Genomic DNA, 17,379 nt, shown 5'->3' on the forward strand with positions numbered 1-17,379 from the left:
TATATAAGTATTTTATACAGATACAGGGTGATACGAGAAAAGGGTTCATGAATTCTAGGGTAGATAATACTCGCCAAATGACGGAAAGAGAGTAATCCTAGTATACTCATCGTATCGTGCGGAAATAATAGATTACCTTATTTTCCTTGTTTCCATATGGTGCGTTAGCTCCCCGAATCGGTAAAGCCACTCGTTTCAACCGAAACAAAAATTGTTTAAAACTTAGAAAATATTAATTTTTCGACTTATCCGCCCTACAAGTTACGAACCCTTTTTTTCTTAATCACTCTGTATATGGCCCTTTAACTTAATATTAATTGGGACATGAGGAAATGGGGATACAATTCTGTTTGTTTAGCTTTTGGAATTCAATTCTCCCGTGTCTAATCTTTTTAGAGGCGTTAAAACGGTTAGGGGACAACGAAGGATTTAAACGAACACTTGTGTGTGTATGTTTGTCGCGCGAAAGAACAACTCTCAACCACTCCATTTCACGGAGAGGTTCTCCCCCGTGGCTCTCCGCTCGATCGTGCATGCAAATGAACGACCGGAGAGCGTCACGAGAGCCAGCGAGCGTGCACGTGCGGCGCCGTTGGTCCCGCAGCAGTTTTGCAATCCCCGTTTTCGTACTTTCGCGGCGGTCGATACGGCAACGCCATGGCGGATCGCGGCCGTTCAGCTAACTAACACCCGAATGATGGATCTGTTGTATACTTGTCCCCTTTTTAAACACCGGATGTTTATACAGATTCGCTATATACCACGGATTTGGTTCCAAAAATAGAATAATTTAAACTTATCTTCTCTACTGATGATCGTTTTTTTAAGTAAATAATGAAAAGAAGTTTTCTACGTTAACCCTCATAGTACCTTATAAGTTTTCCGAAAATATACGATTTTTGAGGTATCAATTAAAATAAACATATTTCTCTTAAAAATGGAAAGAGTCGAACAACAGGAGAAATACTTTTGTTCCGTTAAATATCTTATTGGATCAAGAATCACATCGAAAACTCGTTGGGTCGGATGAAAGTTCTGTCTTTCATTGTATTTCACAGAACTCTAAGGCCATAAATGCATTAAATCTTCAGTGTATTAATCTATATTGGAGTGTCTATTTTATTTAATCATATTTTTTATGAAGATGTAAATGAATCAAGTCGTCTTAACAAACGAAATACATATACCGATTCATCTTGAACAGAACATGGAAGAGTAGGGATCCTATTGTCGACACGGGTTGGTTCCGCTCGGCCCCAGCAGCTCCGAGCGCTGCGGTTCCGTGGATTAGTCACTTAGGAATGCGACCGCGGACATTCTATTCTCCCAGATACGGGCAAATTTCTTCCCCCGACTAGCTCGTTGCGTAAACACGAGAATATTTATCACTAGACCGTGGATTTTTGTGACGGAAAATACCATTTTCTAAAGTGATTTATATATATACATAAAAATCAAAATTAGAGATTTCTTTCTTGACCCTCTAACGGTAAGGCCCGAGTCGCATCCGTTCCAAATTACAGTTCCTCTCACGCTGTCCCCACTCTGATTGTTATTTTATTAAATTAAAATACAAGTTCAAGATAATTTCTTTTTTCACCCGCCTGAAAATAGCAAAAAAGAGCTCGGGTCGGATCGGACCCCACTTTAATCAAGTACGACCTTAAAACCTATCTTACTAGCCTAGGGTTAAATATCTAATTGAGTTTGAAACAGAACCCTGTCGAATAAAAATTCTGCGAAAATCTGCCCCTGTCGCCTGAAATCGGCGATCCCAGTCGTATCACTTCGAGTAAAACAGGGAATGCAATCTATATGGTCGGATATCAGAAACAGAACGAGACGCTGCGTTACGTGGGTGACTTGAAAGAACGGGGGGCGGGGAGGGGTGTGGGGACGAGGATCCAGCATTGTGCACCTATGCTATTGCACTGAAGGTTACCGAGGAGCGCTCATTTCTTTTTCTGCCCCGCCCCCTCGCGACGCCGCGGTGACTCCATCTTTCGTGTGACCCGACTACATTTTATTACGTTTCGTTGCAACTCGAATCCGGTTCTTAATAAATTCCACACGCGGTTTTTTTCCCTCCGCTTTTGAAGGATGTCACTTTAGCTTTTGGTCAGGATTACACAATCCTTCGTCGTGTAAGAATGTAGTTAACCCTCGAATGGTAAGGTCCTGGGGTCGCATCCGACCCAAGTTATAGTTCCTCCTCTGCTGTCACCACACTATTTTTCATAACTGTCGTGTGAAAATATTTTTCATTATCTAACATTTAATATTATACGCTATTATTATTCCTCGTCATATAAATAAACAAAAATGCAAGTTCAATAACTTTTTTCACCCGTCTGAGAACAGCAAGGAACGGGTCGCATCTGTCCCCACCTTGCCAAGTGCTACCTTAAAACCCACCTTACCAATCGAAGGTTAAGGTAATAAAAAATTTCAATGAATTATTTTTTTAAATTTTGGACGTGGGTCAGAAATGACCCAGATCTGTCTTCCCAGCGTCAACCTTCGAGCGGAGGAGAAGTTTTCGCCATGATTTCGTTTCTGAGATTACAAGTGAAATTTTTTAAACGGGTCAAAATGACCCAACATTCGGTCATCGAAGGTTAAATATCGACGAGTTTTTACTCCGTCGGAAAAGAGGTGGTTGTAACGCCGCGGGATCCATCGTGTACCCATGGTAACTGCGAGAGGTACCATTAATACGATCTGACGTCAGCGCGAAGAAATGCATCGGAGCACTTCGCGGCGTAAATCTTGCGAAATCGTCGCTGGTCACGTGCGCTCGCGCGTTCATTTGATCGTCGATCGAACAACCCCGCAAGGCAGTTTCTAGGGAATCTTGCGCGGCAGTGTTCTATATTTAACCATTCCCAACTATTCCGGAACTCGCGAGAAAATGCGTGTTGTATACCCCGATGGAGATTTCTCGAAGGATGTGACGCGCGCGCGCGCGCGCGCACGAGTCAACGTTCGAGGGTTACAAACGGACTTCGCCCCATTGGTACAGTTCTTCTGATCCCTAGAAACCAGCGCCAGATCAAGGGCAGTGACTACGGGGGGACTAGTCCTGGGCCTCAATCTAAGACCAATTTAGAAATGTAAAAAAATAATTGAATGAAATTTTGTTTAACTGTTTTTTTCCCGTCTGATATAATTCGTAATCGGACTGAATATAAGAATAAATCCGACCAGAGTTATTAAAATATAACGACGTATTATTCGTTATGATGAAATGTTATTTAACTTGATTTAGAAGAAATTAAAATTTTTCAAAATTTATGTATTTTATATTACAAAAATTTTGTGGCCCCCACCTCTGTTTTATCGAAGGGAGCCTTGAAAGTCTAACAGCCCTGGGACCCCAAGGTATTTTGATTCAGGCCTGCTAGGAAGTGATTCTGAAGTTTTTCGTTTACAGGACAACCCGATGCACACCGCGGGAGTCTCTTAATCGATTAATTCAAAGGCTTTAAAGTTCCTGGACAATTTCCCGTCGGCGACTTTGAGAGAGAGAGAGAGAGAGTGTTTGTGTAACCGCTGTGTAACTCGATAGGTGTTTGCACTCGATACAGGAATGATCAGCCTCGTGGTAAATCGATCGCAATACCCTCTGTGTAAACGATAATCATATATTCCCACCAAAACGACGAACAAGAATACCGTTGCAAAGTAATTTCTGCGAGATACACATTTAAGTCCCTTGAATTTAATCGATAATCAAGGTATATCTATTTGTATATTCAAATTCGATGGGTTCAGAAACGGATCCAAAGTGGTCTTCGTGAAATGTTGACAGAGTCAGAGGTCGATGGACACAGAACAGAGAATTATGTTTTTCGATGACACGAATTTGAGGTTACAAGAAGACAAGTTAGATACACCACTACGTCAGGCGAGAGTTGCAGCAGCATCCCCCTCCTAAAACTCGTGCGTACGTGCACTGTCATCGTCCCTATTGGACCTTTCTCGATGACGTCACGCGAGGCGACCAATGGTAACGGATACCACCAGGGACCCGTGTGCGGATCAGCCACCCGTGCGGATCCCTGTCTCTGTACTTACCATGGGTCATTTACCAGCGAGCTAAATAAAACGGACAATTGGTGGTAAAGGGATCGCACACGATCTGATCCAATGTCATGTCAGAAATCCACCGAAACTGACAAACCGTACCCGCGAAAATTAGTACTAGAAGATTGACTTTTTCGAGGTTAAGATCTCTGGTGATGAAAGACCAAACCGACACGGTTAAAATTTCCAAAATAGGTCTAGTGGAAACTAGAAATCAATTTGTAAAATAGGTTCGTCCTATCAAAGCTTAGTATGAAAAAGGTTGGTTCCACACTCTGGAAAAAATATAAATGAAAGGGCGTATATGACTGTTTTTTTTTTGTATGTAAGTGTGTGTGTCGCGCGTGCCCGTCACTCTCCGCGCGGACGAACTTCCCTTGCGGTCGATACGATTTCACCTCGTGCGCCCGGCAAATGCTACCAACCAGAGGCGTACCCACCGCCAACAGCACACGTTTCGAGTGTATGAACTTTTAACGCAGGGGTTCTCAACCGTTTCCCTTGTTTGCATCTTTTCTAAGGGGAACGATATAAAAATACTATATCCACAAAAACTGAAGAAAATAAAATATGTACTGTTTAAAATATTCAAATGTAACCGACAGGTTGATAACCACTGCTTAGGATTACATTTAAAAAAAAAAAGACAAATATATAGATAACGATCCACTCGTTTGTTTTATGATTTCTTATACCTTGTTCTCCTTCAGATCGAGTGACAAATAGGGCGATAACGGGGACGATGTGACCGATCGATTGATACTTGTAGGGCGAAGAAAAAGGCTGGTTGCAGCACCACTGGTAACCACCCACCGAACATCTACACACCCCTACACACACCGACCGGGGCCAGATTTGACTTTACAAGAAGCACTTCGAGCAACTTTACATGGAAGTGGCTTGATCCGGCCAAGAGAGACCGTTGGCTCTCCAAGATTTATGGATACATACTCGAGAAGCGATGGACGTTTATGAAGCTTGAAATCGTAACACTGTCCGTAGACTCGGGAGAAATGTCATGGACTGATAATCCGTGAATGAAATACATAAACTAGCAAGGGAACTTCGGTATCACGAAGATTCCCACTTCTCTTTTTTGAAAAACTATGTAGATTTGTTAGGGAGCTCAATAGAAGCATCGGGCAATTATTCGTTCTTCTGGGTGAAACCACCCCCTTAAATGTTGAGATGTCCTTTTCTATTTTTTTGTATATCTCAAAAACTATAGTAGATGTCATAAAACTGTTGCAATAAAAATTTAATGGCTCTTCATTCTCTATAGAAGTGAATAATAAAATAGTTAAATATTTGTTTTTTAAATAAACAAATAAATAAATAAACAAATTTTGAACAATTTCATTACATATGTTTGCAGAGCATAAGAATCCATTAAACTTTCATTCAAACAGTTTTATGACATCTACTATAGTTTTCAAGATATACAAAAAAATAGAAAAGGACATCTCAACATTTAAGGGGGTGGTTTCACCCAGAAGAACGAATAATTGCCCGATGCTTCTATTGAGGTTTCCTATAAACCTATGGAGTTTTAAAAAAAAATCAAAACCTTCGTGGTAGCGAAGTTCTCTTGTGAAACGGGCACAATAGTCAGTCCCGTGGTGAATTGGTCGCATGTTTAGACGCCATTAGTGGGATGCTGAATTTACCCACAGGGTGGACAAACTAGAGACTAACTAATCTGTGCGTAACGTGTGCATGACGCGGCGAGTTAATGCACGGCGGATCGATACAATTCGATCTGCTGGAACGACGGGCGAATGCCCGATAATTAATCCCCCGATTAGTAACACGATTTCTCATCGATCCCTCTTGAACGGGCGCCGCTAATCTGCCGTAACGAGTTTCTCTCCTTATCTAGATCAGATTTCGTCCGAAACGTCAGAGAACGCTTCCGTTTCCGGCCGCGGGAGGACGTACTACGCACGATTGAAATCCATCTCAGCTGATTGTTCCAATAATACATTATTTTACACGAACTTCTACGTATTTGCGAAGAATGTTTCTATAGTCTAGAAACGTGGAATCGACGAATCTATAACCTATTCCCAACAAGGGAACTTTTGTACACCGATTTTTTGTTAAACTGCGCAGGTTTGTAGAGGACCTCGATAGAAGCATCGGGCAATTTTTGCGTTTTTGCTGATACTCGATTCTAGAGGGTGAAACCATCCCTTAAAAGTCAACGTGTCTCTTCCTATTTTCGTGTATATCTGGAAAATTGTAGACGATATTAAAAAACTGTTGCAATGAAAGTTTAATGGATTCTTATGCTCTGCAAAGATATGTAACGAAATGGTTGAAAATTTGTTTCTTTATTTATTTGTTTACTTAAAAAAAACAAAATTTTAATAATGTCATTGCACACTCCTGTAGAGTATACAGAACAATTAAATTTTTATTTCAACAGTTTTGTGACATCTACGATAGTTTTCAAGATATACAGAAAAATAGGAAAGAACATCAATATTTAGGGGGTGGGTTCACCATGATGAACGAAAAATTACCAAATGCTTCTATCGAGCTCCCCTGCAAATCTGCAGAGTTTTTAAAAAATCGGAATTCCCGATGTATCGAAGTTCCCTAGTAAGCTACAAGAGACATGCAAGAGAGGAGAATTTAGCGTGACAGGAAAGAGGAACGGCGCGGAGTGGTTTCGCGGAAGAGGGGGCGGCAAGAGAAAATAGGAGAGACACACACACACACAAGCAGTATTGGTAGGGATCGCGAAAGGATCAAGAAAAAGGTGAACAAGAGAGAGAGAAGTCGACGAAAGTGGACGGAAGGAGGGAGGACCACGGGGAACGAGAGAGCAACAGAGCAAGCAATATGGCGGCACGAGAAAGAGTCCAGCGCCGCCTAGCAGATTTTTTTCTATTCCCGCCTGTGAAATTATTTTGCAATGTATCTGTATACTGTGCTTCTGTATAATATTAAATATATCTTGAATTTTCCTGCAAACCTGAATACCCGAATTATTATATCCTATACTTGGGTTCAAGGGAATGTCAAAGGCGTGGTTTAAACAAATTTTTGTAGAACCTTCCACAACAATCAACAGTATTTTGAAAACATTCCATTATTTCACTGCTGTGCTGTCTTCATTACGTCATAGGAACTATCCTCTATCTCAAATCTGGAACTATTTCTGTCTGAATTTGACGTTTTTTTAAATACAGGTTAACTGGTCTTTCTAAAGAAATTCATATGTGATCATCATAGGGTCAATTCGATCACTTCAAAATGCCTAAAATTTTGGTGGTGCAAGGGTTAATAGAAGATATTGGATTGCTTGATAGAATAACTTCTGGAAAACTGTTCGATCAATTGTTAGTACTTGTCAATACAGCTCTTACTCTACGGGTTAAGATACGCTAATAGTATATAGTAGTTGTAAAGATATCGTACGAACAAAGTGGTCATTAAACTTAGCTCTAATCTTTACTACAAAATTGGCAAAGTAAAATGGTAACTGGCCAGAACCTTGTCTTGTCATAATTCATACACCTGAACGTTCTCCTGCAAACATTAATGTATTGTATCAACTTGCGGTAAGAAGCATGAGTCATAGTAGAATATTCCATGCGCAAATGAAACCAAAAGTCGATTGGTTAGGTAAAATAAATTTGAATAGAAGTGGCACGTGATCAGACTGTACAGTCGACACGTATGGAATGAGAGTATTGACACCAAGGGGTCAATAAACAAGTATAATAAATATGAGAGAAAAATACAGATGGAGTAAAAAAGTGGAGAACGTTTAAAGATCGACTGGAAGTTAACAACTATGTTAATTTCACAGATGAGATGGTATATGTGTATGATGTGGTTGACCTGTACTCACTCACCATTTTACCAGCCATTGTTGCCACCATTCGGACACGAAAATCGCATCAACAGATCTGTCTTTCAAACATTCGTTTTCGTTTCAGGGATCGTAATAACAAACAACAAAGAGAAAATACGAGTAGAAAGCAATTAACTCAAGACACGAAGAAATCGATTTCGTTCGAAGTCGTAGAACGAAATTTTTTTTTTTTGGTTAAGTCGAAATAATTAACGACGTCTCGTCTCGATGCTAACGTCAACGAAACCGCGGAATTAGTCCCGAGAAACGGGTCGTCTCGCGTTTTCGATGACAATTCATCGAAAAAAAACACAGCGTACGAGATTGTTCGAACGTCAGAAACGGATTCATAATACGAACAGAATGTATCGTTGCAGATGCGTTTCCTGTGACAATTCGCATGATTTTTCATCGTTGTCGACTGCGATCGCGATCCCTGGATCGTTTCGTGCGTGAAAACCGAGTAAAAATGCGTCGCTTACCTTAATATGACAGGAATACGGAGGCTCTCTTTAAACTTGGATGTAAACACAAGCATTTTTTCACGGAACTGACAGCAGGGCAGCTTGAATAACAAACGAGAAAACACTGTTTACATCGCGAACAACGTTATTCCACTGTTCGAGATTTTATTACGTGATTAAATACCACAGTAAATACGAGAATTCACGATCCCTTCGGAAAACATCCATCGAAAACTAAAGATGGCAGCCATTCTTCTGTACAAAACAAAGGTTCACATCCACGGACTCGCGAACGATCAAGCCTCGAACCCAGACGGCTACGGCGCTGTCGTCGACCCGCCATTTTCAATTTTTCGAAATTGTAACATGCAATTCCGTACGAATTCACGTCATTTAGATGATTTCACGGGATCAATTACACCTGTACGATTATCTCGTGATTATTCTGTCGCTTTACACTCACAAGAAACGACGGCAGACGAACTTTCTGCCTCGTTAATTTGTGGTTTATTAATGTCCAGCCTCGCCGACAGTCGGCGTATATGTCGACCCCCTATTCCACGACGCCATCAGACGTGAGATACATGAACGAATCGTCTGTTGCCAACTTCAAGAGAGGCGAAACAAATGCATCACTTTCTGTTCGCTTGACTTTGCAAGAAAAAAAAGAAAGAAAGAAGAATAGAGACTAAACAGATTTACTTTGCATCGGTTAGAAAAGAATGCGATCTTCAACGAACCAATCGAGTTTCGTTTGGTCCGACTGAATTTCGTTAAATGTGAATTGTAGAGGTTTGATAGGTTGATCGAACTGATTGACGTTTGAACCAGAGCTTAGCATAAATTATTTAACATACCAAAGAAGATAATGTACTGAAATAATAATTTTTCAAGTATATTATTCGAATACAAGCCCCACCCTTGTTCAAACAGGAAGAAACACTTTTTATTCGATGTAACAATAATAAATAAAGGCATCTAAATACATCTTTATACAAATGATAATAATAATTATATTCCTATTTATAATAGTAAACCTATGATAGATTCTCAGAAATCTATGCCTTTTACTCAAGACTTCTACGGATACAAGAATAGTTTTTTTTCTGCAGAAGCCGAATGTCAAACAAGATAACGAACGGACGAATAACAAACGTAATCTACCTGTAGGATGCACTAGTAGTAAACTAATATTTACAAAGATAACAGAACGGTGTGGATGACAAAGAAGCTGAAAAGTTTATTTGAATAAAAGTTTATTTCGATAACGCGCAGGCTTACGTTCAAATAATTATCGACAGGAAAGTCGAGAAAGTTGGCAGTATTTGTTGCGTTCGTACGGTGCGAAACTTCCACGATAGCTGTTGCTTAGGTTATTGATTTCCAACCACCTGACATGCTTCGGGAAAACGAAAAATGTTTTGAAGGGTGACGAGTGACTGTTGAACAACAGGTATACCGATCAAAGAACTAAAAAATTCTCCTCTTAAACGGAAATATACCAGGGGTGAGGCATTTAAATCGAAATGCCTGAATACCTCTACTGTTCGTAGATACATGAAAACGGAACTATTTAAGGCAAAATTAAACTGTTCAAAGAGGCAAACAAATTAACAAAAATAAACGTTCCCTGAAGGCCATTTTGACGAGATATCAAGGTCAACGATATTTCTGCAAATAGAATCGAACATATTTTTTTTCGGTGCCCTTATACAGGATGAAAAAATAAATTCAATGACCTGTGACAATGGTAATACGAAGATAGGGAATATTTCTTGAAAGAAACTCATTCTAAACGTTTGAATACGACAAAACAATGAAGAAACCTAGTCTCTTTCACAATCTAATATATGAATATGAAAAATATTCAGTTTACAGACAGATTAAAATTTTTTATGTATTTCATTAACCATAAAAATATTAAATATGTTCTGTTGAGAAATATCTAATAGAGTATATATAGTTTTTTGTGTTTAGAGATGGCAGACACTGATCCACAATTAAAACGGCTTCTACTTCCGGCAGAAGAAACATTATTTGAACAGTTACTACGATTTGGCCTGTATATTGGAGCAGTCTTCCAAGTTATATGTTTATTGGCCATTGTTGTTTATCAAGCTGGCCCATCTGATGGCATTGCAGCATTAAAGGTAATTAAATAGCTGCTTATTATTATCGATAACATATAGCTATTGAGATGGTTGGTTTCGTTGCAGGACGACCCAAGCGATGTGGAATATTCAGAAAACAGTCCTCAGGTTACCCCCAGAAAACCTCATCGACCAAGGAAGCAAGAGAAGAAAAAAAGACGATAAATCGTTTTGTTGCCCTGATAAAATGAACATGCTACAATAATCTATGTAAAAAAGACTGCCATTAGGTATTATTATTATTATTTGTGCAATGTATTCCACGATAATTTATTAATCTACCGAGAAATGTATATGATAGATGTATTTATACTTGACTTTGTACAACTATTTTCATAGTGGAGATTAAAAGTATTAATCTTCATGTGAATATTCTTAATGTTCCAGAAACATTTAATGCAATGTTCTTCATAATACAACCATTGAATAAAATTGATTCTTGCAAAATTATGTTTCCCTTTCTCTATCTTCTGAAATTGATATTTTGAACGTTGGCATAGGTATATGCAAGATCTACAAAAAACCCGCACAAATTCGATGACCCCTGGTGCCATCTACGGCAAATCGCTCAAGTCACTAGCTAATTAGTATCATCTTTTTAATAGTAGATGGCGATGTTTCCTAAAAAATTGAAGTACACTATTATTACCATTAATTATAATTAATTGTAACGTTGTAACATAGATTCTTGAAACTGACATATAAATTTAATTCATATAATTCTTTAATGTTTTTCTTAACGAAATTCTAACTCCTTTTAGAGTGGAATATTTAAGGTGGAATGAATGAATGTTCTACAAAAAGAACGTAACATGGTTAAAGACAAAATATGGAACATAATTATTGAGTTTAAATTATAGCTTGAAATTGAATATAAATTAGTTTGATTAACTACATTGTAGCTGACTATGCTGCCGTCTACACAAAACAAATGGAACAACGCTTTGAAAACGGTATAAAAACGCACATTGCACTTTTACATTGTAAACATATTTCCTCATCTTTTCAAGTATTCTCAACATAAAAGAAAAACAATTGTAGTAATAGTATTTATCATGAAAATAATACGCACTATGATAGCATTCTATTACGAAAAGTGCAAAACTTGTATTTAACCCCAAAACGGTCGACAGAACATGCGACCGCATTTCTCGAAATAGTATGTTGCGTTTCCATCGTTCGAAATTATAAAATGTTGCATTCAACGGGAACACTTTCTCCGCAAGATATTTTAGCGGAGGTCAGAAAATTTATTTCCGGAGCAGTCAGACCAACCCACAGCACCAGTACCCTCGACGTCACTCGAACAGCATTGTCTTTGCTTCGAAATGTACCCGCGGCAAGGGACGCGGTACTCGAGTACTTTTGCAACGTATTTTACGTTGCAGTCACGAAGCATGTTCGTCAAATCGAAGTAAGTTCAATAATAAGATACTTTTCACCCGTGACCAAATTAAACCTTGAACTCTAATTAGTCTGAAAATCGACTTTTCGTAGACGAACCAAAATTTGGCGATATGCGAGGAAAGTATCATAGCAGAGATCCACACTGTGCTGAGCGGTTTCATCAATGGAAACCCGGAGGCTTGGGCACCAATCATTTCAGCCTGGTCTTTGGAATTGCTAGGTATGGGACGACCCCAAGCATTTTGAACAATCTACAGCCTAACTGTGTACAAAGTAACAAGCTTATGTTGCAGGTAAACTATCCTCTGATTATGCAAAACGTGGCAGCTTACCTATCAATGCTGGAATTAATGATTTCCTTCAGCAATGGATGTCCTGCCGTGCCACTCGTACGCTCATAGACATTACGGCTCAATGTCTCCAGTGTCTCATGCATTCCGACACGGAATCCTGTATCAAGGCGTTACTGGACACCAGTGTCCTGCACAGTCCCCACTTCGATTGGGTGGTTGCTCATGTCGGAAGCTGTTTCCCGAACACTGTCATCACCAGAGTACTGTCCTGCGGACTGAAGGACTTCTGTTCGGTGGGCTACGAGCACAGCGTCAAGAATCCAAAATTGAATTCAGTTGTGGGAATTCTGGGTCATTTGGCCGGTAGTCATTTCCAAGACATTCGTGCCGCATTGTTGGACCTGTTCAGGTGGAGTCTGAACGAGGACACGAACGTCGACGAGGACACGAAAAAACATAAGCTGGCCACCGTTCCGTTTCTTCTGAATCTGGCCTCGCTGTCACAGACCCTTCTGAAAGCGATCACCAGCGACGTGTTGCAAACCTTGAAACCCAACGTAATACCACGGCTGGCGTTATTCGCGACGGACTGGTGCAAGTACTTCGACAACCAGCCGGAAGCTCTGATAGACTTGACGGTACATTTGGTCTTGGGATGCGAGCAGGGCGCCTCGCAGATGATCACTCTGTTGCTAGACACTGCGTTGAACACAAGCAACGTCGGCTACCATAGCGTGAACGCTACGCAAAGTGTGAAGAGCGTTTGCAGCGAGATCCTAGAGTTAGTATTACAAGAGATCGACCTTTTATTGCGAACACACGGGCCACAGTCCGCGAATATCGCTCTGCTGAGCTCGATCAAGCAGGAATTACCAGTGATACTGCCGTTACTTTTGAATCAAAGCCCGTTACGGGTCCAAACGGCCGTCAGACTCTTGTGCTTCCTCGGCAGCCAGAGCCCCAATATACTGATATCAGCAGCCTCGTACATGCTGACCAAGTCTGTAACAGCGTTTCACCTGGCAGCCTTGATACGTCTCGTTTGCAACAACGTTGTTCTCTTTCCTACGAACAAGTCCGAAACAGAAACCATATTGGCCAGTTACGGCTACTTCACTCAGGTTATCGAGCAAGCGCTCCGAGAGATAAATTACAAGAACGTGCTGGAGAAACAGGACAGGAGGCAGCTTTTCCAGAATCTTACCATAATGTTGAAGTGAGTGTTCTTGTGGTATGTTTAACCGGAATTCACGTAACGTTCTCCTCTATGATTCAGGTGGGAAAGATCGAACAAGGCGACCATCTTCCGGTCGAAGATGATCACGCAAGCGATAAAGTCGAATTTACATCAGATCTCGTCGTTGTTGACGAAGACGTACGACTTTGATCTGGCCGACGACATCGCGAAAATGCTGGATCTATTCAGCGCCCCGGAACAGGACAATTTTCTGCCGAACGTCGAGCTCACTCTGAAAATCACCAGAGCTGTGATACAGTATTTCTTTCTGTGCATATCCGAAGAAGGTAATTTCGAATACAGTGGACTCTCGCTATATTACCACGTCACACAAATTGAGCTTATGTTGATAGAAGTTAGTATGGAGGTGCCTCTGAACTCATTGCCATTTTACTCCTCTACAGCCCCGATCATGGCAATATAGTTAAGAGTCAACTGTATATATTCGAGCAATAAGGTATAGAATAAAATAAAATAAAGGAACTATAATTACAAAAGTATTCTTGTGAAATCTTTCGTGTAAATTTTATCTGCGTTCAGACATTCGAAACGTAAAAAAATACAAAATCTAGTGGAAGGCTTCACTTTCAAATATCAAGCAACCGAATTTCATTGCATTCTTACTGTATTCTCTGGATGAATGTTATGGAGGATATTGTGACGGGGTCCACTGTACATATTATTTAGCGGTCACATGCGATATCCATTTCCAAGTTTCTTTTGTTTCTAGACATAAAGAAGAAACAGCAGGGTATTAAAATCGTCTGTCATCTGCTGAAGAACCTGACCTGCTACTCCCCTTGCGCTCGAGTCCTGGCGTTAAGGGAGATCTTGGGGCACAGCATCAGCAACGATCCTGCCAAGTATTTCGGGGCCAAAGAGAAGTTCGAACCGAAGTTCGAGGAAATGTTACTTTTGCATCAGAACCACAAACAGGTACGATATAATAGATGAGAGGAAGCTTTTTAGAAGAGAGTCTATGGACTGGCTTTTTCTGTTTAGGTGACCAGTTCGATGTTGGCACAGAAACATTCTTCCGTGTTTCATGCTGGAGTGATTGGACACGGTCCGCGGAAGCCACCGCCTGAAAACACAGTCGACAAAGAAATTATTGCTCTGAACAAAACGTTACTGATGGACGTGATAAAGGTACCGTTTTTTCAACGTACAGTTACTCCGAGCAAATCGTTTAAAACTGTAATGTTGCAGGCTTGCTGCAGCAATAAAGAAACGGACCGATATCCTGTGAACCTGGATGCCTTAACTATGGTCAGTTTACTTTTGGTCGAGCTAGTATCACCTGACGTCATGTACAATGGACTGCCGTGGCCTGACGAAGAATTTACAAAGGTATTTACAATCTTGAACGAATATAATACCGTGGTAAAAATGGTCAAATTAATTGTTCCGTTTCAATGGCCGTTAGGTGACCATAGAAAGGGATTTACAAATCCGTAGGACGTTCAAGGATGTGCCATTATTATGGACACTGTTGGAACTGACCGCCTGGTACAGACCAGCTTTGGCTTATTGTTCGGTTTTATTGCGGGGCATCGCTGCGACCGTGATCGCCAACTGGAACACGGAGGAAGGCGTGTCCCTGGTCAATGTCATGGCGCTTGGTCAATTACTACCGCCGCCATTGGCGAGTATAAGGGACGTTCTACCGGTTTTAGAACCGCATCAGGTGTGCTTTTGTCTAGAATTGCACCCTCACGAGCAAACTCGGCTTCCGCTAGGGGAAAAATTGGTGTAAGGAAAGGACCTTCTATCACTTGATCTCGGCAGTTACTGAAATTTATGCAGAATATATTTATTTCAGTACTTAAAATAAATTTACCAAGTGATAGGAGGTCCTTACCCCTACGCAGCTTTTTTCTCTAACGGAAGCCGAGTTCGCTCCTGAATGTACCACAGACGAGGTATAGGAGTAGACATTTCATCAGATGTATTTTTACGGCCCACTTTTCTTAGGTTATGTTTACCCCATTTCCACTTTATTGTGACTACCTATCGTAGATTTATCGTTCTTATAACGTAAAGGTCGCTAAAATCACAGGGGTTTTTTAAGGTTACGTGGGCCACGAAATCCCATAAGATGAAAGGGTCTATTCTTATTGGGATCTGACATTCGCCATGCGATTTCTGGAAGCGAAAAGCGTGAGCTGTGGAAGCCACCCCAATTCGCATATCAATTAAGAGTTAATTGGATTAGTACCTGCCAAAATGTTCTCTATTGAAATTAACATATTTATTGGTATAAACGATACAAAACTAATATTGCCCTTATAAAAGTAAACTAAAGCGGTGGCTTGTCGACGCCATATTGATGAGGTACCCATAGGTTCCGCCAGCATGTCAGATCCCAATACCTCGTCGGTAGTTATACTAATGATCATGTTTGCTTACGATTCCTAGAACGCAGTATGAACCAATATTTCTTGTTTCAGGTAAATACAATCATGAAGGAGTGTGTGTGGGCATACATGCGTGAAAATGTCCCGTCGCCAGCCCTGTTCACGCGCAGCGAAGGGGTTAACATTGCTTGGAGAGACACGGACACGTCGATGCCGAACGTACGGTTCACGGAAATACTTCGTTTAGTTTTGTTGGCCAATATTTACACATTAGGCCCGTTATACGCTACCCTGTTCTACAACGACAATAAATAAGATCAACAATCGGATGGGGGAATCGTTTTGTACATATATATTATTGTGAATACGTTTTTTCTTTTCGCCGAGGGCTGACACACTTTGTATCATACAATAAAAAAATGTTTAAAAGAAGATTCTAGATTTTTTTCTAACCCATCGGTAATAGTTCGTCGATCGAGTCGAGGTGGGATCCTCAATGTTTATTGGACACATGTTATCTTTAATAACAATACTGGTTACAAAATCAACGGGACCAACATTTGTATAGTATAAAAAAAAAGGAAAATAATGAAAATTTTTCATGTACAACTAAGTAATACGCAGTTCATGATATACGTATAAATTATAATTGCGGGGCTAACTTATAATTATAGACGTTTCTATTCGTTGTAACTTTGCTGCCTTTCGAACTAGAGCAAAGGAACCAGGAGAGTAGAGAAGACAGAAACGATAAGTTTTACTTTTTATAAAAGCACATCCTCCTAAATACATACAAGAAAAACAAACAATTAATTTAATATTTATGTCCTAACCAATATAGGAATGATGGTATCTACGATGAGCGAACACTTTTCGTATAAGTTGCACGAACACCCTAGGTGGGCGCCTCGTCCTCGTGAATAATGATTACACACATTATGCGATGGTTCGATTCGTACATAAACGTCCTTTAACCACTTGAATCGCGCCCTTTGAAATGGAGAGAGAGAGAGAGAGAGAGAGAGAGAGAGAGAGAGAGAGTGAGAAAGAGAGTCTTTCGTCTGACTTCGTTTCATCGCTCGGAGCACAAGAACGCTAGTAAAAATCCTGAAAATATTTAATTACTTTCTTCCTATGTACATTGCTCGTTGGCGATTATAACAACCTTGTATGAAAATCCGGACAAAGTGTCTGGTATTTACATTCGAGCATTTTCATATATATATATAGGTATATATATATATATAAATAAGATGGTAATATTCTTTTATTTAAAATTTGATGTATGATAGAGCATGACACGATAATTAATTAAATGTTTCTTGAGTATATGACAACTATACGGTAGAAAAAAATATTGTTTCCAGGAGTAGTCACATAATGTCTATGTGTGTCTATGATTAGTTTTTCTTTTTTTTTCATCTTCAGTATGACAGAAGGGAGATAGATAGAGCTGTGCGGTTTGATTCACGTCAAAGACCTTCCCGGTCTGTTTTGCGATCAACGGCATTCGACAGCGT

At 40.1% G+C, this 17,379-nt stretch overlaps 2 protein-coding genes across 4 annotated transcripts; both read left to right on the plus strand.

The window, feature by feature from the left end:
• Positions 1 to 9,719: 9,719 nt before the first annotated feature.
• Positions 9,720 to 10,920, plus strand: LOC107187047 (protein MANBAL). 3 transcript variants are annotated; one of them, XM_015575043.1, is made up of 3 exons: positions 9,720 to 9,868; positions 10,379 to 10,565; positions 10,632 to 10,920. In XM_015575043.1, exons 2-3 carry the CDS (start codon positions 10,395 to 10,397, stop codon positions 10,728 to 10,730), a joined length of 270 nt encoding a protein of 89 aa, XP_015430529.1. In that variant the 5' UTR covers positions 9,720 to 9,868; positions 10,379 to 10,394; the 3' UTR covers positions 10,731 to 10,920. The 3 variants fall into 3 exon arrangements, with proteins under 3 accessions (XP_015430529.1, XP_015430530.1, XP_015430528.1); XM_015575044.1 differs by having other exon boundaries at positions 10,393 to 10,565; XM_015575042.1 differs by lacking the exon at positions 9,720 to 9,868 and adding an exon at positions 10,142 to 10,165 and having other exon boundaries at positions 10,393 to 10,565.
• A 719-nt stretch (positions 10,921 to 11,639) lies between these two features.
• Positions 11,640 to 17,108, plus strand: LOC107186996 (integrator complex subunit 5). Its single transcript, XM_015574984.1, has 9 exons — positions 11,640 to 11,979; positions 12,063 to 12,192; positions 12,266 to 13,481; positions 13,542 to 13,789; positions 14,233 to 14,438; positions 14,505 to 14,651; positions 14,712 to 14,852; positions 14,929 to 15,189; positions 15,953 to 17,108. Exons 1-9 carry the CDS (start codon positions 11,758 to 11,760, stop codon positions 16,172 to 16,174), a joined length of 2,793 nt encoding a protein of 930 aa, XP_015430470.1. The 5' UTR covers positions 11,640 to 11,757; the 3' UTR covers positions 16,175 to 17,108.
• Positions 17,109 to 17,379: the final 271 nt, after the last annotated feature.

The sequence above is a fragment of the Dufourea novaeangliae genome, unplaced genomic scaffold, assembly GCF_001272555.1.
Source record: "Dufourea novaeangliae isolate 0120121106 unplaced genomic scaffold, ASM127255v1 scaffold96, whole genome shotgun sequence".
NCBI classification, from domain to species: domain Eukaryota; kingdom Metazoa; phylum Arthropoda; class Insecta; order Hymenoptera; family Halictidae; genus Dufourea; species Dufourea novaeangliae.